Source organism: Pteropus alecto, unplaced genomic scaffold, assembly GCF_000325575.1.
Source record: "Pteropus alecto unplaced genomic scaffold, ASM32557v1 scaffold24, whole genome shotgun sequence".
Lineage (NCBI taxonomy): Eukaryota > Metazoa > Chordata > Mammalia > Chiroptera > Pteropodidae > Pteropus > Pteropus alecto.
This window is the reverse complement of record NW_006439192.1, coordinates 4,398,142-4,421,951: the sequence shown is the minus strand read 5'-3', so window position 1 is coordinate 4,421,951 and position 23,810 is coordinate 4,398,142. Positions and strand designations below refer to the sequence as shown.

At 40.0% G+C, this 23,810-nt stretch overlaps 2 protein-coding genes across 10 annotated transcripts in view; one reads left to right on the top strand and one right to left on the bottom strand.

The window, feature by feature from the left end:
- The window catches only part of NSD3 (nuclear receptor binding SET domain protein 3), a 93,169-nt gene extending 91,518 nt beyond the window's left edge, over positions 1–1,651 (bottom strand). For all 5 annotated transcript variants that reach the window (XM_025049971.1, XM_015592875.2, XM_015592874.2 and 2 more), the window contains exon 1: positions 1,268–1,651. The gene's annotated coding sequence lies outside the window, so the exon portion shown is untranslated. The remainder of the gene's footprint in view (positions 1–1,267) is intronic.
- Positions 1,652–5,307: 3,656 nt separating this feature from the next.
- On the top strand, positions 5,308–21,859 carry LETM2 (leucine zipper and EF-hand containing transmembrane protein 2). Of its 5 annotated transcripts, none has more exons than XM_006916297.3 (11): positions 5,308–5,415; positions 6,832–6,911; positions 8,109–8,562; positions 9,186–9,329; positions 12,839–12,976; positions 13,407–13,607; positions 14,794–14,913; positions 17,300–17,413; positions 19,273–19,368; positions 19,672–19,773; positions 20,496–21,859. In XM_006916297.3, the coding sequence occupies exons 1-11, from the start codon at positions 5,377–5,379 to the stop codon at positions 20,556–20,558; spliced, it is 1,551 nt and encodes a 516-aa protein (XP_006916359.2). In that variant the 5' UTR covers positions 5,308–5,376; the 3' UTR covers positions 20,559–21,859. The 5 variants fall into 5 exon arrangements, with proteins under 5 accessions (XP_006916359.2, XP_024905770.1, XP_024905768.1 ...); XM_025049999.1 differs by lacking the exon at positions 5,308–5,415 and adding an exon at positions 5,425–5,874; XM_025050002.1 differs by lacking the exon at positions 13,407–13,607.
- The last annotated feature ends 1,951 nt before the right edge of the window (positions 21,860–23,810 follow it).

Here is a 23,810-nt window from a genome sequence, read left to right as displayed (position 1 = left end):
AAAAATACAGCCTTAACTTTATAAAAAGGGTTAAATTTTACACTGCCGTTCATTAGCATGCCTTATTTGCAACCAGAAGGAAGAAAAGGGGGTGGGGGGTGAAGACAGCAAAACACACAAGATGGAAAACATCACTAACTCTTTTGGTGGTTATGAATAATTTTAAATTACCCAAGGAATGGAAGAGAAGAGTTCATGAATAGAAAGGGGGTTAACAATCTGAACTGGCCCCTTCCAGATTCATACTGATGTCGGAAAGAAGGAATTTATTTACACTGCAGTGCCAGGCAGCAAACATGGCTGCCCCTGCCCCCTTTAAATCTGAATAGTCTTCACTTCCTTACCAAAATCATCAAATTATGGCCATGCCTCTCCGTCTTGCTACCTACTATAACACTAACATCTCCTCCTCCCTCAAAACAGTAAAATCCACACCTCCCCATTTCACAACAACCACAATACCATAACCACTAGCTTTTCTATTCTCCAGCCTTGAAAGAAGAGGTACAGAATACAAATATTGGAACAAAAGGCTTTCCCTTCCTAACACTTTAACAAACCGGTTCCCCTTGTTTTCCTTCCACTCATTGATGCTTGGTCGCTAGTTCTCATCCTTCTCAACATTCAGTTAATTTCCTTCCCGATCCCAATCTTAAGACTTCCAGTTTCCTGAGTCTATTTCCTATCTTCCGTTTGCATCCTGTCTCAATTATTTCTCATTCCTTTCCGAATCCACCTTTTCCTTCACTTTCATTTCTCCGTTTTTCCTTTGATGCCCATTTCTCCATCAAATTCTATCTCCTTCCTCCAGTCTTCTAGCTCCCAACCTCCACTCTCAAACCTCCCTATTTCTCAGTCCGTCCAGGTCTCTCTAATCCTCTCCAAACCTAACTCTGCTCCCCTTTGCCTGCCCCTCCCCCGTTCTGTCTTTATCCCCGCCCCCATCCCACCTCTACTCCCCAATTCCCAGCTCAGCGCCACTCCATCTCTTATCCCAATCCTACCTTCCCTGCCCCACCTCCCGATCCCCTCCACACCCCCCACCTTGCCATCTGCTCCTCCTTCCAGACTCCCCTCCAAGCCTTGCAGGCCACCGCTTGTACTCCCATTCCGGCTAAGGTCTCTCTGCCTACCCAGGTCCCATCCCTATGTTGTCTCCTCCTCGTCGTTCCCTCCTCGGCCCTTCCTTCCAACACATACACACACGCACACACACACACACACACACACACGCACGCATGCACGCACACGCACGCATTTACTTTACCTTCAGTTTGTTCCATTCTAACCCCCCGGCCGTGTCAGTACGATCACAGGAGAGACACGGAGGCCCGGAGTGGGGCTGGGGTGCGGGCGGCCGCCGGGGCCGCGGGGGGAGGAGACGGAATCAAGCTAGGCCGCATGAAATCCCCGGGCTAGATTTCCCCCGCGCCGGATGCCTCTGCCATGACCGCAGGCACGGAGGAGGGCCACGGCCGGGCCAGGCCGGGCCGGGCCAGGCGAGGAGGGGAGGGGAGGGGAGAAGAAGGGAGACGAGGAAGGCTGCGGGTGGTGGGGTAGGAGTGGAGGTGGAGGGATAGGGGGGTCGCCGCGCAGCCGCTGCTGCCAGAGAGGAGCCTGTGGCTGGCGGCCGGGGCAGCAGAGTTCGGGGCTCCCGCTCCCGCGCTAGAGAGAAACATGTGTCGTTTCCGATCACAGCTCTTCACGGGGATTTCCGCTGCCGTCGCCGCCCGCTCCCGCCGCCACCACCAACGCCGCGCACAAAGCCCCCCCCACCCCGACTCTCCGAGCGCCGCCGCCGCCAAATCTTCAGCCCCTTATTGGCTACTGGCCGCGGCGCCTGCCGGGAAATGCAGTCCCAGGTTTGGGGCGCGGGGGGCGAAAGGAGGAAGAGGCCAGTTAGCGGGGAGGAGGGGCCGGAGCGAGAACGAGAAATGTGAGCGGCCCGAGGGACTCTAGACGAGAAGTGAGACCGAAGGCGATAAAAGCAGAGAGACAGGAAGGAACGATGCGGAGAGTAAAAACAAAACTAGAAGACAGAGAAGATAGGTTAAAGGTTGGGCCTGGGAGGTAAAATTGTGCTCGTACGTGTTACTTATTAAATAACAGCACGTATTAAATACCATATGGTATTCCTCAGAGTGATTGTCATACAATCCCTATGTGTTAGAAATAACGTACAAACGGGCGCCCAGTTAAGGCGACCGGGAACTTTCTGCTCCTCCTTGTCTTCTGTCCGACAGCTGTCAGAGAAGAGCTGCCTATTCCACAGCGTCTGCGTTTGGACACCATGGCAGCAATTTCAGACTTGAGCCTTGGGGGGCACTCTTCCTTTCTGCCATGGATGTTTCAGCCGGATGCTTCCCCCGCTCCCCATCGCAAGCATTAGAAGATCTTGGCGGCATCTCAGTCTCTGGGGGGAAACGCTGACCTCCCTAGCAGGCAGCCCGCCCCGCACGCCTTCTTCCTGCTCGCACTGCGGGCCCGGAGGCCTGTGGGTAACGAGGAGGACGTCAGAGCCAACTGCACCCCGGAGCCGGGGGGAGCCCAAGGGCTCGGTGCCCGTCACGTGCCTGTGTCCTTTGCTGCTCGCTGGTAGACCTTCCCTTCGAGAGATGTGAGGGCATTTGTCCTAAACAGAGTTCACGCAAGAAGAGGAGGAAAAAGGAGTCAAAATTCTCTGTAACCCTCTATCCCTCCCCATCCTACAGTAGAAGGTCCTGGGGGTGTGACACAGTAAATTGGTCTTGCAGGAGTGTGCAGATTTAGTGATATTTCCGGGGACTGTTGGTAATGACTAGAACGTTGCAGCACAGAGGAAATACAAAGGAAACACGGGCAGCAATCCGATGAGGAAACCAAAACTCTGCTCTCTTTTCTGAGACTAAAAAGCCATATCACTACTACATTGTACTCTCTATAGACGTTATAGTGCTGGATCTATTTGGTACCGTTACAAGAAATTCCTGATATCTTTATCTTTAAATCCTACTAAAGTAAAAAATTAAAAGATTCGTACAGATTATTTTAATGATTACTAATTATGTGTTTTTAAAAACATAACCCTGTTAATAATACTCAGGATGATATTCAGAATTAGCTTTCCCATTACTATTAATCATTAAATATTTCTAAACCTATGCTTGTGTACTACCTATGCTTTGTGTAGTATCAAAAGTTAAAGGAATCGATAAAAGCACATTTTTTATTGTTTTAAATGTCTTTTTGGAACAAGGGCTACCAAAGGAGGCCACTGAGGTTATTTCAGCTTGATTGTTTCCTGGGGAAGAGCAGTTAAATTGGTCTTTTTTTCCCCTCTCCCTACCTCTATCCTTCTTTTTCACCTTCCCATGTTAACCTTGTTTTGTTGATGAATAGTTGCCTTGACCTGACTCCTGGAGAATCTGGTAAATTGTTCCCTGGGATTTTAATTTGCTTCTAAAACTATGTTGACAAGAGTTTAAAATTAGTTATGTGAAGTAAATGCATAGTCTCTTCCTGCAAAACATTAGAAAATACATTGTTAATATTTGATCTGGAGCCATATTTAGGGAAATGAATATTAAAATAATAATTTACATTTTTAGCATCTAACATCTTCTGAGGTTCAGAACATGCTTTCTCTTCTCCCTAGAAAATGAACAGTCTAACACAATTCTCAGGACCAGAATTATGGAAAAAGAAATTTTATTTGTTTCTCTTTTGAAGATTAAACCCAAAAACTCCTTACATGATAAATCACTTGTCTTCAAAGTAAAAAAATCGCCAGTCTTAATAACAGGAGAAGACAGGCATTGCTTTGAACAAATGGATCTCAATAAGGAAGATTCTTAACCCTTCCCTTTTAAGACTGGGATTGCTGACATATGGCCATGGTAGAAAATGTAGCTCATCTTTCAAGTACTGATCTTGGAATCGTTCATCTGGTTTATGAATACTTAATGATTTTCACCGTGCCTGGTTGTAAGTGAATACAATGCATGAATAGGAATATTTTCTGGTGTAAAATGTCTCCCAGGGAACTAAGGAATATTTTTGCATCCCTTACGATCTTTTCCAGATAAGTACAGGGACATGGCAGTGCAGTGATTAATTTATGAAATTAATGTGAAAATTATAACTACCTGGCCTTTTAGAGCTCAATATACCATCGGGAATTTTCAAGGAAGGAAAAGTAAAGAGATCGAAGCTTTGTAGGTTTTGTTAATTCTAGTAAACATACAACGTGAAGTGAAACCTTTATGTGGAAAGTTGGGTATCAGACATGCACAAAGAGCCCTCTAGTGGCCAAACTGAAAAGTTTTGCCTATTTAACAGTTGATCCACTTAGTTATAAGTTTAAAAATGCTTTGTGGATTAAAAACAGTCTGCATTTAAAAAACAAAGCATGAAATTTAATACCCACCATCTTTCATTCTTACAAACGTTCAGCCCATATGAGTAAAGTCTGTGGTCAACTCACGTGTTAAGAGAGGTGTTCCCCGTGAGAAAGCTATTCCTTGCAGCCTGGTGTTAGAGCCACTAAAAATATTGTCTTTCTTCTAGAGCCAGATAAAAAGGATAGAGATGACTGGGGAGCGAGAACATTTTTAGATCTTTCAACTTACCCAAGATGGCTCAGTTTCCCATCCCAAGAACTGAAGTGTCCCCCAAATCTGCAGTGCTCTATGTCACTGCATAGCTACAAGAATATACATTTTTAATGTTATTTGCGATTTCTACAGCAAGTACTGATCAGAAACAATACCTGTTAAGAGAACATTTATGAAGCAAATTTCTTTAGTAGAATTCAGATTTCCATATGAAGATTTCACAGCATTCCAGTCTTGGGCCCTGAAGAAGGGAGAGGTATGTTTTCCTTACCATTCCCGCCCTTTCTGCCACTCCCTCTCCCCACTGCTTCACCCCACCCCCTGCGGTTGCGCAGTTGAGGGGGCGGAGGAGGGAAATACAGGAAAGTGATGTAATTCGTGACTCCTAGATGGTTGCCATGGCTACTAACAGGCATATTACGCTATCCGTAGAGTAAGAGCTTCTTTAATGCAGCTTTCAATGAAGAGTTTTCGGGGTGGGTTAGTCCACAGCCTACAGAGTGTGGATAGGCAGAAAGATGTCAGTCTTGAGCCCCCAGCACTGACTCTCCTTAAACTAAACCTAATAGGGAAATAAGTCATTTAGCAGGGTGGGAACCAGATGTTGCTGCTTCCAGGGCACCGCGAAGGACGCCCGCCTTCCCCAGAGTTTGAAAACCCATTGGTTGGTGGTGTCGTCACTCAGAGTGACATCACCGGTGAGAAAGAGGTGGAGCCATAGAGACGGCCTCTGGCCCTTCTATCTTGGGGAACTGAGGAAGCGGGGAAATCGGGAAGGGACTGGATGACTAAGGCAGCCGTTCCGTGGAGCAGGCCAGAGGAGGTAGGGGTGGGCGGGTCAAATCCTCAGACTGTACCTTGGTGGACCGTGCCTGCCTGTTTTCGTGCGGAGCCCACTTCCTCAGCATCCGGCTCCTCCTAACAGCGCCCACTTTCCCCCACAGCTCTGTTGCCCACCGCGCTTTCCTCAGCCCTTGACCTCGTCTCCCTGCCCGCCCATCAACTTTGGAGCTCAGCTCCCATTCCCCCTCCTTCCGTGCTTCGCTTCCTCCTTTCTCTTCCGTACCCCGTACCCTGCTTCTCGTCTCCCTTGCATAAACCTGGAGCGTCGGCAAGGTTTGTCCCAGTGCTTGCAGCAACCCCGTGCCAAAATACAAAGAACCTCCCCCACCGACCCCACCACAGTAAACACAGTCTAACACACAACGCACATAAAAGCCACCGACGGAGGGAGCCGAGAGCTCGTTTTGTCCCGGTATATCTTCAAGTGCTGGAAGCAAAGGTATCAGGGGGAGCCTAGGACCCCGCAGTGTGGGCGTGGGCGGTGCGTAAGCGCAGGTGGGTCTCGCCGCCCGGCCTGGCCCTGACCGCCGCCCTCCTGGAGTGCGGGTGGCAGGAGAGCCCACTGACAGAGGGATGGGGTATGATCTCCCTCCAGCATAGGACCACCGGCCCTTAGTCTAGGTTCATATATTCCAAACTATTATTTGAACTCTTGGTCAAAATGTCAGCTCTGTGGTTGAGGTTCCGGCCAGGAGAGTTCCTGGTACTCCTTTCCCACCTGCAGGAAAGCATAGTTGACATTATGAGATACTGAGGCTCATTGCTACCCTTGGCTGAGAAGCAGCACCACATGATGGAAAGAGGTTTTGGCAAAGCTTATTTGAAGGTATAACGCTCAGTTTGGGTTCTTTGGAGAAGCACTAGCCACTAGCACAAAACCCGTTCACCTCCGCTTGGCTATTAGTAGGTACCATGTATATTTTCACTGCTACATAATGAGATTAGTGAGTACTTTCAGTCTTTAAAGTTTGGGACAGCTGGGCTAAGTATGGAAAAAAGCTAATTGAAAACAAATCCAAGATATTTACTTTCTAACTATATTTTTAGGCTGTAAATAGGTATATCTTGCTCAGCTTCTTGAATACTTGGCAACCATTCAAGTAGATTGCTAGGAACTAATGACCAGAAATCAAAATGTCTTTGAAGACCATATCGCCATCTTGAGCATCATCATATTAAAGGTCATTTCTATTTGTTGGGATCCCAAAGTAACATTCTCAAATCCAGGGCTAAGAAAACATTATTCATGATTGTTGGAAATGAACTTCAGATTTTACACCTTGAATTGAATATGCAAATATTTTTTCCTTCGATAGTTAAAAACACTTAAATCCTGATTATGTTTACAATTGATGTTTTTGAAATACTGAATTGTTTACTTACTCCTTCTGCCTAGGTCCTATGTTGGCTAGTTGAGACAAATATAAATATGGCCTTCTACAGTTGTAATACAGTCTTAGCTATTGCCCGAACACGGTAAGCCTTAGAATTCCCCCCAATATTTATATTAACTTTCTGCTTCTAGATGGAAAAGAAATATATAAAAAGGATAGACTTAGTACACAATTAAAGTTTTGTTAGCTTTAACTATGTTCGTTTTTAGGAAGCTGAGATTTTAATGTATTTAAACTTAGCCCAAATCATCTGTATGCTTTAGAACTCAGACTGAGTAATTTTGTAGATGTGTACTACAGGTAAAATAATAGACACAATGATTTTTGAGTGACGCCTCTGTAATTGATAAATGATACATAAGGTATAAAAAAGATTAAAGTGGCTGGCAAACAAGTCAGTCCTAGGGCCTGTATCTGCCCTAGCAATGTCTGTTATCACTTTTTATTCCGAAGAATATTCACTGAGAACTTGCTATGTGCCAGATACATTGTATATTTTCCCTTTGGCCATTCAAAAAGTGTTTTATCTTGACATGCTTCAAAAACAAAGAATGGAAAAAGCCATTTCTTTGCCAAAAGAAGTCTTTTTGCCAGGAACTTCCTTTGCCTAGATGATCTTATTTTTTATTTTCAAACAATCTGATGTGCTAGTTTAACTGAAGATTGTGAACTGTTGCAAAACTGGAATGTAGAGATACCTGGCTGGTGTGCCCAATTCTAGTTCTTACTCCTAACGTTCTTTGGGAATCTTAGGTGAAGGTTCATTTTGGCTGTAAGTGCCTCACATATGAGGAAGTCCATGGGCACTATATAGACGAGGCAGTACTACATGATTGGCTAGCCCCTACAGGGACCGTGAAGTGTTTCATTCAAACATTATTCCTATTGTCAGTAGAACAGCTGAAGATACACATCTTCCACCTATTTTAGGACAGTAGATAGAGAGAGACAGAACTTTCAAACATAACCCCTGGCAGGAAAATGTTAGCTATTAGATTTTTAAATGAACAGTTGCAGAGTTTATAACTTCTAATATAGCAATTATTCTTAGGAATTAACTTATTAATGTTTCTCATAGAGTATATCATTCAACCATAAAACATACTGTTTTTCAACTAGAGTAAAAAGTTATATTTCACTCACTAATGAATATCATCTGCTTTTAAAATATAGGCTTTAAAACTATTGTTTTATTTTAACCAGATACAGTATCATTTCTTTAACTTTTAAGTTTATGATAGTTTGTGTTCAACTCAGAGGATGTTGCTCTTTATTCCAGGTTCCCTAGCCATTTTGTCCATCCTACCTGCTCTTCTTATTCCCCATCACTTGCATTTCTTCACTTGCCAGATTCTCATTTAAATAAAACATATGCGAAGAACTATGGAAGGAAGAAGTACTCCTATGCTAGTCAGTCAGGCAATAAAGTACTTTGCTTACAAACTGGAATAGTACAAAAGCTACACACATCAACTTGCTGGCTACAAGAGGTCCCTGGTAAACCTCAGCTGGAGCAAACCCCCCAAAAGCCACAGGTGACAAGCCCTCAGCCCACAAAAGAAACTGGCACGAAGACTAAGGAAGAAAAGCAATCTTATAGACAAAAAATTGTGGATGAACTTAAACATTATTACCATGGATTCTCTTTGCTTTGGATTGACACCAAAGTTGCTGCCAGAATGGTTTGGAAGCTGTTGCATGGACAGGTGCTGACCAGACGAGAGAGACGAAGGGTACGCAAGAATCATATTTGAGAAAGAAATGTGAAGTTAAAATGAACTATTTAGGAACCAAGTTTTAAACTCAACTTAAAATTCATTTAAAAATTGCGAAGTAGGAATAGTAACTGATGTAAGAACCAGGATTTCTTACTGAGTTTCCTACTTGTCTTCAACTGACTTGCTGTACAACTTCAGGCAAAGTTCTTAAAATTTGTATATATTTGCCTATAGAATGGTTATATGTGTGTTTTCCAATCTCTCCAAGGAGTTGAGAGTTTGATCGGTGCATCTGAAGTACAAACTGTTGTTAATATACTAAGCATATGCATTTTAAAAACCAGTTTTAACTGATACTATGTTGTTAAAATATGGATCCCGAAGTTAGATGAAAGCTAAGAGATACCAATAATATGTTTTGATTGTCACAGACTTCCTTGAGGATATCTCATAAATATTTAGAGCTATGGTAAAAAGAGGAAAACCCCACCTTTCCATTTTATAAACAGCTGCAGAAAATGTCTTGTGTTTTTAACACTTTAAGAACCTAAGCAAGCTTTTCAGTTTTAGGGTTTTTTTGTTGTTATTTGGGGCAAGTCCTAAAATAATGAATATTGCATATGCATTTAATTCTTTAGCTTTTGAGAACTTGTGCTGATTTCTTCCGCCTGGTTCCATTTATGGTGTTCATAATTGTACCCTTCATGGAATTCTTATTACCAGTGTTTCTGAAACTCTTCCCAGAGATGTTGCCATCAACTTTTGAAAGTGAATCTAAAAAGGTATGTAGGATTTTTAAACTTTTTTTTCCTGAGAATTTTTATAAAAGTTTATTTGAGCCCAAACTGATGATATATGGAGGAAGATCTCGAATGTTCCCAGATATTTTAAACTTTTCAAAAAAGTTAATAGACTTTATTTTTCAGATTTACAGAAAAATTGACTGGGAAGTACAAAGAATCCCCAGATACTCCCTCCCCCATTTTCCCTATTATGAACATCTTGCATTAGTGTGGTACATTTGCTATAATTGAAGAACTAATATCTATATATTATTATTAATTAAAGCTCACACTTTACACTAGGGTTCACTTTTTGTGTTGTACTCAACCTGTGGCAACCACTAATCTTTTCACTGTCTCTATAGTTTTGCCTTTTCCAAAATGTCATATAGTTGGAATCATACAATATGTAGTCTTTTCAGATTGGCTTCTTTATTTAGCAATATGCATTTAAGTTTCTTCCATGCCTTTTCATTGCTTATTTTTCTATCACTGCGTAATATATCATTATATGGACGTGCTACCGTTTATCTCATTCACCTTTTGAAAGACATCTTGGTTGCTGCCAGTTCTTGACAATTATGAATAAAGCTGCTAAAAATACCCATGTGCAGGTTTTTGTGTGGACATAACTTTTCAAGTCATTTGGGTAAATACCTAGGAGAGCAATTGCTGGATTATATAGTAAGAGTGTGTTTAGTTTTGTAAGAAACCAATAAACTGTCTTCCAAAGTAGCTGTACCATTTGCATTTCCATCAGCAATGAATGAGAGTTTCTGTTGCCTCACATCTTCATCAGCATTTGGTGTTGTCAGTGCTTTGAATATTAGCCATTCTAACAGGAGTGCAGTGCTATCTCATTGTTATTTTAATTTGCAATTCTCTAGTTACATATGATGTTGACCATCTTTTCATATGCTTATTTGCCATCTATATATCTTCTTTTGGGAGGTGTTTGTTCAAATCTTTTGCCTACTTTTTAATGGGGTTGTTAATTTTCTTATTGTTGAGATTCAAGAGTTCTTTGTATATTTTTGGTTACAAATCCTTTATCAGATATGTGTTTTGAAAATATTTTCTCCCATACTGTGGCTTGTCTTTTCCTTCTCTGAGCTGTCTTTCGCAGAGCAAATGCTTTTAATTTTAATGAAGTACAACTTATCGAATTTTTCTTTCTTAGGTTGTGCTTCTGGTGTTATATCTAAAAACTCATTGCCAAACCCAAGGTCACCTAGTTTTTTCCCTAGATTTTCTTGTAGGTATTTTATAGTTTTGAGTTTTATATTTAAGTCTATGATCCATTTTGAGTTAATTTTTCAAAAAGGTGTAATATTAGTGTCAAGAGTCATTTTTTTTGCACGTGGATATCCCGTTTAACTGGCTCCATTTGTTGAAAAAAACTATCCCTTCTCCATTGAACTTTAACTTGTTTTTAATTGTTGAAAAATGAAACAAACATAAATCAACTGTTACTGCAGTGACTAGTCGAACAGCAGGCACGGTTTATTCAGCAAAAGGACCCATTAGTCCTCGAGAAGAGGGTGTCCTCATTGATGGTCACTACAAAGGTGAAGGGCTAGAAAACCAAGGCAACTCCTTCATTCTCTTTATTCTGTGCCACTCTACTAGCCAGTGCTATGAAGATATAAACACAATATTACGAGAGGACAAAGAGGGCAACTTTTAAATCAGATTGGGAAATGTTTCACAGAAGAGTTAACTGTGGTACTGAGACTTAAAGAGTGGTAGAATTTTGACAGTGTTTGAAAGGCATTCTAGATAGAAAGAAAAGGACTTAAAATGGCTTCACAGGGTAAAAGAGTATGATATAACCAGAGACCACTAATTGGTTCTTTATGGTTGGAATACAAGGGGATCAATGGCAGAAGATAAGATGAAAGTGATGTGTTGGGTCAGGCTGGAAAGCGTCTGCCACCCTAAGGGTTTTGGACTTTACCTTTGACAGTGGTAAATAATAGAAAGTAAATTTCAGCAGAGGGTGGGTAACATGATCAGATCTGTGTTTTAGAAAAATAATTTTGTTGGCAGGAAGGATTGAAGAGAGTAGAGCCAAAGGAGGGAAATCAGCTGGAATAGCAATAGCATGAGAAAGCTTCAATTATGAATGTGGCATTGGAAATTAAAACTTAAAAATCTGTTTGAGATACATTTAAGGTGTAGAATCAAATTGCAATATTTAACTGCCTGGCAGAGGTTGAATTTACTTATATTAAAAGTAATCAGCATGTAGAGTTAATACCATGGGATTCCAAGGAAAGCGTTAGTGAGTACAGAAAGGTGATTCATCTAAATATTCCTCTTTCTTCAACACTACTCATAGTGATGTGTACATATATACACATCATGGCCACGGTCCCCAGAAAATACTTTCTTCTTTGCTTTGTTCCATGAAAAGAAAGATAGCAAACAAATGAGATTGCTAGCTTTCTAATTACATAAGATCACAGCATTATGCATTTCTCTTTCATAGTACTTCTCCATTATACCATAACATTAATTTGTGGAATTATAGCATTATTGTTAGACACTAATGTTTGTTTCTCATATTAGACTAGAGGTTTCATGAGGGCAGGAATTCATATCTGTTTTTGCTTATTTTACCTCTAGCACCTGGCACATGGTAGATGCTCAAAAAATGGATGAATGGATGGATGGATGGATAGATGGATATGGATATGGATATGGATGAATGAAATGAAATGGATGACTAAATGAGTTCTACTTATAGTATTTCCATTGTGTGACTCTTTTGGCTGAGTCTTTTAAGACAATGATTGCTGTGATTGGGTCATCATTAGAATCTCTTGGGCAACTTAATACGTATATATAGAACATATATATTTCTCTTTTTCTCTACCCCTTCTAAGTCCTGACTATGGTTATTTCGAAAATGCTACCACGCTGCATTTCTGATGATGAACAAGGATTTAGAAATTATGATCAACATAGTGTCTTAAGAGTATACACTTAATTCTCTTCTGTGTAGTGCTTTGTTCATATTTGTTATAGCCCTTAACTTATTGTATTGTAATAAATTGTGTCCGTTTTACATTACTTAAACGGTAAGCTATTTTTAGCATAGAGTTAATTTTCTAGTTTTCTTTCTTTGTGTCCCAAATAAAATCCAGGACCACTCAGAAAGAGGGGTGGCTCAACTAGTAACCTAGATGGTTTGCATCAGGTTAAGAAATAGTATCTCATTCTAAATAATGACAAAGCCTCCCTTTGAGGATACATTTTGGATCTATTAAATATTTATGATCATTGTATCTGTGAGAAATAAAAGGTAAGATTAAGGAGGCAAGTCACAAATAGAGGCTACTTTTTATTTGCTCTTGTTCTCACAAAACCCATTCAATTAGGTATGAAAATAATATGAATATAAAAATAGGAATGAACAATAACAAGGTGATAATTATTTTTTTCTCATCTTTATCTACTAGGTTGTAATCATGAAGGACTGATTAACTTTTTCCTCTTTTATTAAGGAGGAAAAACAGAAAAAGAAAATGGCCGCAAAGTTGGAAGTAGCAAAATTTCTTCAAGAAACAATTACAGAAATGACAAGGAGGAACAGGACCAAACTGGGAGAGGACTCTACACGGTTCTCATCCTATATCAAACAGGTGTCAGTCTCTTATATAATACCAAACAGCTTCTGATTTGGGAGTTATATGAATAATGCATGTCACCATGGATCTTCCAAATTGTGCACAATCTCTGAATTTGCAAAAGTTATGTACATATACTATATGGCAAACATTGATAGTAGTTTGCAGAAATGTCTATCTTAAAGCAACCACTGCACTGAAGACATTGATAATTTCTTGGAAAGAACAGTAGAATTAGAGTCAAACTTCTGAACTACTCCTGATTTTTCAGTTGATTTAGGCTGACTTCAAACAGATTTCTTTACTCCTCTTTGTACCACAGGGGCCATTTCTAAATGTAAGATAGAATCCATAAATGCTTTGACATGTCTTTTCAATAGAATGCTGAGAAGGCTAATTTAAGTAGGAAACACATTTTAATTAGCCTTTTTGTCGCACTGCATAGGTCCAAACAGGCCACAAGCCCAGCACAAAGGAGATAGTTCGCTTTTCCAAACTATTTGAGGATCAGCTCACCCTGGGGCACTTAGATCGACCTCAGCTGGTTGCACTTTGCAAACTGCTAGAATTGCAATCCTTTGGAACCAACAATTTGCTCCGCTTTCGGCTCCTGATGAGACTGAAGTCTATAAAAGCAGATGATGAAGTAAGAGCTTAACTATAGCTATAGAGGATTAGTAAAGACATTGGAAGATATCTCTTAGGGTGGCTTTGTGTTGAAGTGCAGTATCTTCTGTTAGGTTTGCTCACGGACCATTTCTGGCAAAATGAGAGGTTTAAACAACCATTACTATGACAACCTGAGCTTTGATTACTCATTTCAGGAGTTGTTTATCATACTCTGACCCATTTTCTTTAGAAGGCCATCAAGGGCAGTTAGTAATTTAGATGTCTTGGCTGGGACTAATCTAAAGCAGATAGAACCTACAGGGAAGGAACGGCAGCTCAGTAGGTTCCTGAGTCTTCTCTTGCTAAAGACAGCCTTCTACCCACACACCTCTGCCCCCTCCCGCAGAGCTCATGCCAAAGTAAATATTCTGCTCGGTGAGTTGGCCTGGTAAGAAGGGGTGGCAAAGCGTAATGCAGGGAGGGGAAGCAGAGCCTAGACATCTTATGGAGGAAAGGCACCATTTGGGCTATAACTACTATAAACTCCTTTAAAAAATGGAAAGAATCTTTCTTGAATCGGAATCAGCTGCTTTCAAGCATTTTGCCTGAGGGAGCAGGATTCTCAGAACTGAGAAGCATGTTCCCACCGGCCCCGTTCAGATTTCGATTGTTGCTTTCAGAACTTTGAAATAAACAGTACTGGTCCCAGAAGTAGCATAGTCGGGGACCACACCAAACAGAAACTGTGTTACTTATTGAAGGATTTTTGTGGACCAGAAGGTTAGGGCTATTTCTAGGGTGGTGATAGGGGAATAGTAGGGGAAGAACACTGCTGGGACATGCAACAGATAGTAAGCTTTTCAAGTGAAATATTTTTTTAAATGAATCCTAATGCTGCCATGAAAGGGAAGAGTAGAGATGTCACAAGCAGCTGAAATGAAAACCAAGAGGGGAAATAATTACTTTGGTGATGATGTTGGGGAGAAGTTATGTAAACATCTCTGATATCACTAATACCTGTTGGCAGGATTCCCTTCGTCTCAACTGCAACACCTTCCTAAGTCATTTGGTTCTTTTAGGCTCCTGGCCTTTGCAAAAGTCAGTGCAGGAGACAAAGAGTGAAAGCATCAGATCTTTTGTTTCCCTGATTTTTTGCGATTTAGGAATTAGGTAAAATTGGAACAAAAAGATCCACCACTATCATTCCTTAACATTTCTTTCAGATAATTGCCCAAGAAGGGGTGAATGCTTTGAGTGTGTCAGAACTACAAGCAGCTTGTAGGGCCCGAGGGATGAGATCACTGGGTCTCACTGAGGAACAACTGAGACAACAACTCAGAGAGGCAAGTAGCAGCTTTCTTGGGCCCTTTTTACTTGAACGCTCCTACAATTTGCAGATTTTATTTTGTGATTTCTACTTGTCAAGTGAACCATCTTACTTATTTTGCCTTATTTAATTGAGCAGTGGGATGCTAAAGCAGCTAGAATTATTTTGACTGAGACATGGTACTGTATTAGTTTTCTATTGGTACATGAAAAGGATCACAAACTTATTGGCTTAAAACAACACCCATTTGTTATCTCAGAGGTCAGAAGTGCAGGCTGTGTTCCTTTCTGGGGGCTGTGGGGGAAGACTCTTCTTCCAAGCTCATTCAGTTTGTTGGCTGAATTTGGTTCCTTGCAGCTGCAGGACTCAGGTCCTTGTTTCCTCCCTGGCTGTCGGCCCTGGGCTATACTCGGTCCTGGAGGCCACCTGCATCTGCAAAGCCGGCAATGGGAAACTTCTCACGTGGAAACCTATCCTCCGCCCCCCACCACCCATGCTTTAAATCTCAGACTGCTCTTGTTTTTGATCTCTAGCTCCAGATTTAAAGGCCTCATCTGATTAGGTGAGACCCACCCAGATAATCTTCCTATCTTAAGGTCAGCTGACTTAGGACCTTAATTATATCTGCAAATCCTGTCTTAGCAGCACCTAAGTTAGTAGTTTGATTGAATAACTGGAGTTCTGGGTACACCAGAGACTAGAACTCTCAGGAACACCTTAGAATTTTGCCTACTCCAGGTATTGTAAGGACTTGGGCAAAATCTCTAATACAAAGTCTATTATCTGTGTGAGTCCATTGGAGGTCTAATCTTGCCAGGTGTCTCACCTGGACTTGCTTTCTCAAGTAGTGTCTCAAGCCAATGTAAAGTGTAGCTTTGGTAACAAATGTTTAATATTTTCTCTCAAACAGCATATTTTAACCAAGAGCATTAATGTTTTAAAACAAAAGAGTAACTCCTAATAAAAGTCTCATTTCTATAACTGTAAAAAGTGCTATAAAGTATACACAAATTATTTGGGGATAGGAGCCATTATTGTGATTTTGAAACCACGTCAGGTAGCTATTTCCTCTTACATGCTGGACCTGCTCTAGTTGGAAGATGACCATATTATAGAGAGGTACTAAAATAATTTATGTCTTGAACACAAAGTATTAAGTGGATTCATACTGTTAAATTGCTTTTTTGAGAGGGAGTACCATTTTACAATCACCACTACAAAGGAGTTGAGGATACTAATCCAACCATTTGATATATGCAGCTCTATGTACTATTCAAAAAATCCTATGTTAGGATGTGGGCAGACGTTTCATAGAAAGGAAAATCTAAAAATGATAAACATGAAACATCTTAACTTCATAAGAAGATAAAACTATGAGATACCACATTCACCTATTATCTTGGCAAAGATCAGAGTTTGATAACACACCTTATTGGTGAGGGTGCGGAGAGAGGGGCACTCATGAATTTCTGATAAAAACCTCCATAGAGGTTTGGCAATAGCTTTTTTAAAATACATTTACCTAAGAATTTTACTTCTAGGAATCTATCATATGTTCCTGCATATGTACAAAATGACATATCCATTGCGGCCTTTTTTTATAACAGCAAAAGATTAGAAACAGCTTAAAATCCATTAATACGAGTATAGTCAAATTAATCATGGCATTTCTATAAAATGGAATCCTTTACAGATGTTTAAAAAAGGAGGAAGCTCTATATCTACTGATGAGAATCAATCTCTAAGATGAACTATTTCAGTGAAAAAAAGGAAGGATAAAAGAGTGTGTATGTGTTACTTGTTGTGTAAAGATAAAAAAACGTATAAATATGTGTATTTGTACATGCATAGGATATCTCTGGAAGGTTATATAAAGAACTGGTACCAGTCGTTGCTTCTAGGGAAGGAAATAGAGTAGTTAGAGAAGAGGGGTAGAAGGCAGGCTTATTTTCATTGATTACATTTTATCTTTAATCTTGTGTGTATATTATTGATCTAAAAAAATATGTTTTTTAAAGCTTAGCCAATCTGGTACTTGAAAACTTACATCTCATTCTCATTTTAATGTTTATTTCTTTGGTTATGAATGAGGCTGATTTATTCTTTAACGTTATTTACTTTGTGTCTAAGAGAAGATACTTAGCTTCTTTGATCCACAATTGGTTTGAAAGTTTAAAATTGAACATTCTTTCTCTGAATCTGAGAGTGATCCTACTGAAGTGAGCCAAGTTGCAGGGTACAACCACTGGTGCAGAAGCCAGTTCTTCTCATCATTCTGCCATTACTTATCAGCATGCACCTGGGGAAGCTGTAAAACCAGAGAAGTAGTAGATGATCATGGTTCACATCCAGTTCTAACATTCTGTGATTCTGTCATGTTTTATTTCCCTCCTATTCTCCAGTGGCAGGACCTCCACCTGAAGGAGAATGTCCCTCCTTCTCTTTTGCTCCTGTCACGAACCTTCTACATGATAGATGTGAAGCCAAAGCCAATTGAGATCCCACTAAGTGGGGAGGTGAGTAACTGGGCACTTGGAGAACCTGGATTTCCATAACAAGGGCCTCTCCTCAGAGGTCTTATTTCCTATTGTAATTGGAGTAGGCATTAACTTTGGTGTATCTTTTGGAATTTGGTCCAACTGGCCTTAAAAATCTTTTTAAAGTTCTTAAAAAAAAAGAAAATTAAAATCACTGAAACTACCTCTAGCTATAGGACTGTTACTGCCTTTAATTCCAGCTTGATTTAGGAGTTTTACTAATAGGAGTTCAGTTTATTCTTTCTTCTTTACAGTCTAGTCTTCACTAGCATACGTTGTTTGGCCCACCACTTTTTCTCCTTTGAGACTGAATGTTTCTATTCTATCATGTCTCTTTCATTTGCCCAGATTCCTATTCATTATTAAGCAATGAATGGCCAATCTAGAATGTAAACTTTTTATCTTCCTTTAACTCATTTTCTTAATCATTTTTTCTTGCCTTTAACTCAGCAGTTTTTCTCATGGTATTTTACTGAAGAACCCAGTATTGGCCCAATTCCTAGAACATCTTGTTCTGGGTTCATCAGAACAGGCCTCTCACTTTTCTACTGTGTGGCTTCATGTCTAACTCAGAAACTGCATGGGTGAGGTAGGAAAGACTATTATAGAAGATGCTGCACATGTGGTTTAGTAGATTAGACTAAGTGCTCTGGAGCGAGGACCAACCATTTTAAATCTCTGTTATGCTGTTGACTGCTTGGACAAGCCAAGGGAAAGCATATGAAGTCCAGCATGAAAAATGCACTGCAGGAGACACCACCTTGCTTCCACTTTTCATAGTTCCAGAGACTAATTTGAATTTCAGTTTTGTCCAGGAAGCATTCTAGGGAGACCAGGAGCAATTTTGGAGCACAGATTATGTTCTGAAAGGCAGGCTTCTGGGTTCTTATTCTATCTTTGGTCTTTAAGACAGGCCAAAGTTATTTGTCATTCTTGACTGCTGTCAGGAGCAAGGAAATCTTGGAATAGCACAATACTTCAAAGCTAAATCTGGATTCTCAGGATTATTGTAAATAGGCATAAACTCTTTATCCAGATGTTGATGTCTGGTATTCTTGAGAAAGACCTAGGAATTAAGGACAAAATAACAACCTCCTAGGCATTTTATTGGTTGTTGTTTTTTTTTTCAATCCACATTTTTAAACTTCCATTCTCCATATATACAAAATAAGAACAAGTAGCATGCTAGGTTCTGTAAAAATTTAGAGATGTCAAATTGAATATTCTATAATTTTGGATATATGTAGCTCTTTTCTCTCCAAAGTACACAAAGAAATTATTTCCAAAGAGCAGCGCTATATATTTATTTTTCAAATCTAATTAATATAATTCTTAAAGACAGTTTAGCTATTCTAAATTACCACCCCTCCCTCCATTTTCCTCATGTTTCAAGAGCTTCTGTTAAGCAGCACCTACCATTTTAATAAACCAGGCGACTTTATCATTTATTATTAGACACCAAAAATGATAGATGTCAATTTTGACCAAGTATATCAGTTCTATTAGAAACTGATTCATAACTGAGAAATGGCAAGTTTTGGGGGTTTTTTCAAGATGGAGAATAGGACCAGAATTGGCAATCTATTAGCTTGTTGATGACTGAAGATCTAGAATCTAATTAGAGTGCAACTTTTGTATGTAGGGTACTCAAAACTCAAAGATAATACTAAGTTGCTGTTTCAGGGACGTACTTCATCTGTTACTCATAAAGGTTATACTTGGAAGAAGTTAGGGATTTAGTGGAAAGCAAATTGTGCTAGAAAGCATTGACGACTGTAGAAGCGATTCAGAGTTTCGGGAAGAGCAGAAAGCTTATACTTATATATTTCTCTCCCTAGGCTCCAAAGACAGATATTCCTGTGGAATCATCACCTACTTCCCCTGAATCTAAAGAGAACATGGTGGATTTAGCACCTCCACTGAAGGATACTAAGGTTAGACCATACTTTTCATATGATTAATTAGATTAAACAATGAAAACAAGGTAATTTCTCTATTTTAAACACCCTTAATGAAACTGAACTTCAGTGGTGTTTTTAATGAGGAATATTTATTGTACTGTTTGATTTGTTTTTAAGAAAGTTCAACATTTGGCTATATGTAATTAGGTTCTAGATTTTGTCTCTTGAATTCTGTGCCAGAATATGAAGTATTTGTTGCTGGTTCCTGGTAGTATGACTGTAGATCTAATGCACATTGTTTTAAATCAGTAATCCAACTCAGTTCTGATGTTTAAGGATGAAAAATTTATGCAACTACCACCAATTACATCATCACCCATAACACCGTCAATACCTATTTCATTACCTAAGGGATCCATCATTTCTGCTAAAGAAGCTGTAAGTATTATCTAAAAAAAGAAAATCCCTTTCTCTCTAGTTGTTTTTAAGGGCAGTGAGAATATAGAATTAAAACTATTGTAAAACACTGTACAGTTCTTCCTGTTGTAGGAAGTTGTAGGCTGAACTTTAGTCATTTTATAACCACTACATTTTTAAAACTCAGTTATCCAAAAGTGAAAAAAAAAAAACCAACCAATGCAATTGTGAATCAGACCTAAACATGTTAAGTCTAGAAGCTAATTACAATATAGGCAGATTCTTATTTTCTTTTGTGCCAGATGGAAATAGTTCCCATATGTTGTGTATTTCACACAGGATTCATATGTCAGGAAATACTAGCAGGAAAGCAATTTAAATCTTAAGAGAAATGTGTGTAAATAAGAAATTACTTATCTATCCACTTTTTCCATTTGGGTAAAGGAATTTGGGGCAAGAGCAGAAAGCATGACACAAGTAAACAGAAAGGGGGTCATGGGAGAGAGTTAAACTGTGGAATGAGTGGCTCTACTGGTTCCTAAGGACCAAAGAAGAACACCAGTGAACACACAGATGGGCTAAACATCTAGAGGCCTGGTTTTAATGTCTTTATTTTTATTAACCAAGGTAAATTATAAACTCAGATTTGACTTTGGGTCTGTCATTATTTTGATCAAGAAAGTCAAAGAGGGATTCCTAAAGAACTTACACCAGTGCCTAAAGTCCTTATGTTTTGTACCTAGACACTCCAGGCCAAGTCACAAAAGACAACCCAGAACAGCAAGGCTAGTTCCAAAGGAGCATAAGGACTATTGGAGGATGAAGCTCTCTCTCCGACTTCCTGCCCTCAGCAGTGGCATCCATAAAGGACCTCCCAGCTAAGACTATCTTGTTTGGTTTGAGAAGAGGATCAACCACTTAGTCCTTGGAGCAGTCCTTTGAGGCCTTGTAACCATTCCAAATGATGTCAGGTCAGCAGTGAGACCAAGTTCAGACCATTTAGAAAAATATAATTAGAAAGAATTTCCTCTGTACCATTATGTCATCCCACTAAACTTTGTGTAAAGCCCTCCCCATATTGTTTTTATCAGCTTCATATATGTGCCCCCATCCTTTAAGAGAAGAGGTTATTTGCATAATGGAATTAGCTTAGAGCCTTAGATACCTCTGCTTCCTGTGGCTTGGTAACCTGAGTAAGACCATGGAAACTCCAAAAACCATTCTAAGAGCCCCTGACCAACTTTTTCAGTAGGACTAGTACCCTGCAAACAAAGTACCTTATGAGATGGAGTGGATATCCTCCCTAGTAAGGTCTTTCTGAATATAAAGAAAAAGCTTCTTGGAGAATAAAATAGGGAGTTAAACAGACTGGCAATCAAAAAGGTTTGGCTGCCGCTTGGCTGTTCTGAGACATCCCCCTGTGGGCTTGCAGGAATCTGGGAGGCTGCCATGATTCTAGCACATATGGCTTTCATTAGCCACCATTTTGCTAGGAAACATAATTAAGGGTTTAAGACTTAACCATTTGTTTGTGCTGGGCGTGTTTTTCTGGTCTGTTTGTCTTTCACAAACAAGACTATTTGTTAGTCACAGAGGTTGTTAAAGTCTGATATAATCCCTGTGCTACCCAGTAACAAATATTATGTTCAGATACTTATGTTTGGTGTTTTCAGTATTGTCAAAACTGAAAAAAACAAAAACAAAAACCCAACATAATAGATTGCCATGCAGCTGACCAACAGCTCTCTTCCCTTGGGGAGCGCTTAGCAGGGAAAAGGTATTTTGGCCTGTGGGTGATGAAATTAGATTTTTTTTTACTTCCTGTGAAATTGAAAGCAGTTAGATGGGAATTAATTAAACCAAGTAAAAGTCAAATCTCCCTGTCTGGGATCACCTAAATAAGGACTGTCATCAGCATTTCATGGTAGGGATATGTGCTTTTACAAGCTTCCTAAACCTCCTCTCCACCGGAGGACAAGCCACACCATGCCCTACTAATGAACTCCAGTTCCTTGAGAATGATGAATCCCTACTATGCAACATTCCACAGATCTTGCCATTGGCCTAGCAAGGTGATTCACAATAAATTTCTCCACTTTTAAAATGATGGGTGTTTATTTTAATTAGTTCACATTTCAAGTGTTGAGTGTGGGAAATGGATTGACTACTTGTTCAATCCTGTTTAAGCTGAATGATTCATATGTACTGTTGGGCTGCAATTCTTTCTGGCTTTCTCTATGAGCAGAATGGGAATGATTAGGTCAAGGGACCCCCAGTTGGCCTTCACCTGTTTTTGCTTCATAAACAGGCATCTAAGACACTTAATACACACCTCTCTTCCCATTCTCACGACAGTTCAGTCAAGGTTGTTTCCTTGTTCTCATCACTTAAGAGTGGTTGGCTGCTGGCTTCCACGATTGTTAGATCTAGCCCCATGCTGACACTGCGCTAGTGGTATTTTGCTAAATGATCAACAACCAACTCTGGTAGGGGGCCCTGATTCATAGCATTAGCAGATTCCAGTGATGTAAATACTGGTTGATTTCAAGCTACTAACAGCAGGTCACTGAACATGAGTTGGGAAGTGATGTACACAATTGGCTCAAGAACCAGCCCCAGCACACCACTGATCTAGCTCCTACTAGAGTAACAAGAGACAATTAAACCTCTAGTTGTCATGTGCATTAAACGTATCACTTCTATGCACCAGCATAAACATCTTGAAGGCAGTGCAGTATAAATAGTTCTAGATACTGTTAAGTAGAAACCTAGAGAGAACTTGCCCAAGACTGAGTCTTCCTGAACGTTTGTGTTCTTGCTGACCTTCCCTGGCTCTCAGCCGAAGAAATGGAAGGCTATGTCAGGTTGCTGCAAAGCTTTCTTCTTTCCCTGCTCTCTACTTGTGCCTGCAGATGCATATGCCTTGGCAGTACTAGCGGCTAATAATCTCATTGAGTATAATTTTAGGCATTTTCTAAAACTCAGTCTCAGTGATGATGTCAGACTTGGCTTGTAGCTTAGACATTGAGAATTCTGCTATAATGGAGAGGTTTTGGTGGCACTTGACATTCATGGACTTTGTATTTGTTCTGTGTCTAATACTGTATTTGTCATTACAAAATTATGAGTCATATTGGTGATATCAAATACACGCTCTGTAATACTAAAAACTATGCTAAAGATCTGCCAGTCAACACCAGTACATACCTACTAATGAACTTCAAAGCCGATTGGCACATTACCTAATGTTGACTGAGATGTTGGCCTGCTGGCTCCTCCCAGTGGCCGCTGGTACACACAGCGACTTCACTGTCATTGAGATAGATTTCTTGCTTCATCCGGGATTCAATCTTACTTACCTGAGATCAATACATTACATTAGCAGTACCAAGGGACTGATGATCCCCAGCCTATGGCAATTAGAAAAGGCAGAAAGGCAATATTGATTTATGCTGTGGTGATCCCAGGCCCTAATCTTTTAACCCTCAGGAAACCAGACAGACTGTGCCTTGACAGCACGTTGTTGTCATTAGATAAACTGGATTCTTTTCCTCAGGAGACTCAATCTGGTCATCTAAGTAAACTGGTCATTTCATTTTCTCATAGGTCAATTTCACTATCTTTTATTAGACAGAGGGCTCAGTCTCTGGGGAAATTCGTGGGTGATTTGAGTAGTAACATCAAGGACATCACTGTTATAATAGTGCCTTATAATTCTCCAGCATCTCTCCTGAAAGCATATAAAACCCTTTATAGAGCCTCCTTCCATTCCCACAACAATGCTTCAAGGGCCAAGGCAGAAATTATCATCACTATTTTCCAAGGAAAGACACCACTATAAGGTCTCACAGCAAATGGTTTTAAGAGCTAAAATTCATTTCCTGGCTCTGTTCACCAAATTGTGCCTTCATTAAGCATAAACACAAACTGTAATATGTTGACAGTTGTATATCAGAGACACAAGGATAAGAGAACTAATTTACAATAGTGGCCAACACTTCAGCTGCCAAAAAATAGCTAGCTCAGAAAGTAAATTTAAAAGCAGCAATCCCATTTTC

Bases quoted from the DNA above. Each gene is read 5' to 3' on its own strand.
- LETM2 (XM_006916297.3), top strand. From the start codon at position 5,377: ATGACTAAGGCAGCCGTTCCGTGGAGCAGGCCAGAGGAG. The intron at 6,912-8,108 runs GTAAGCCTTAGA...TCTTTATTCCAG, and splicing joins TTAGCTATTGCCCGAACACG to GTTCCCTAGCCATTTTGTCC. The intron at 19,774-20,495 runs GTAAGTATTATC...TTTTGTACCTAG, and splicing joins TCATTTCTGCTAAAGAAGCT to ACACTCCAGGCCAAGTCACA.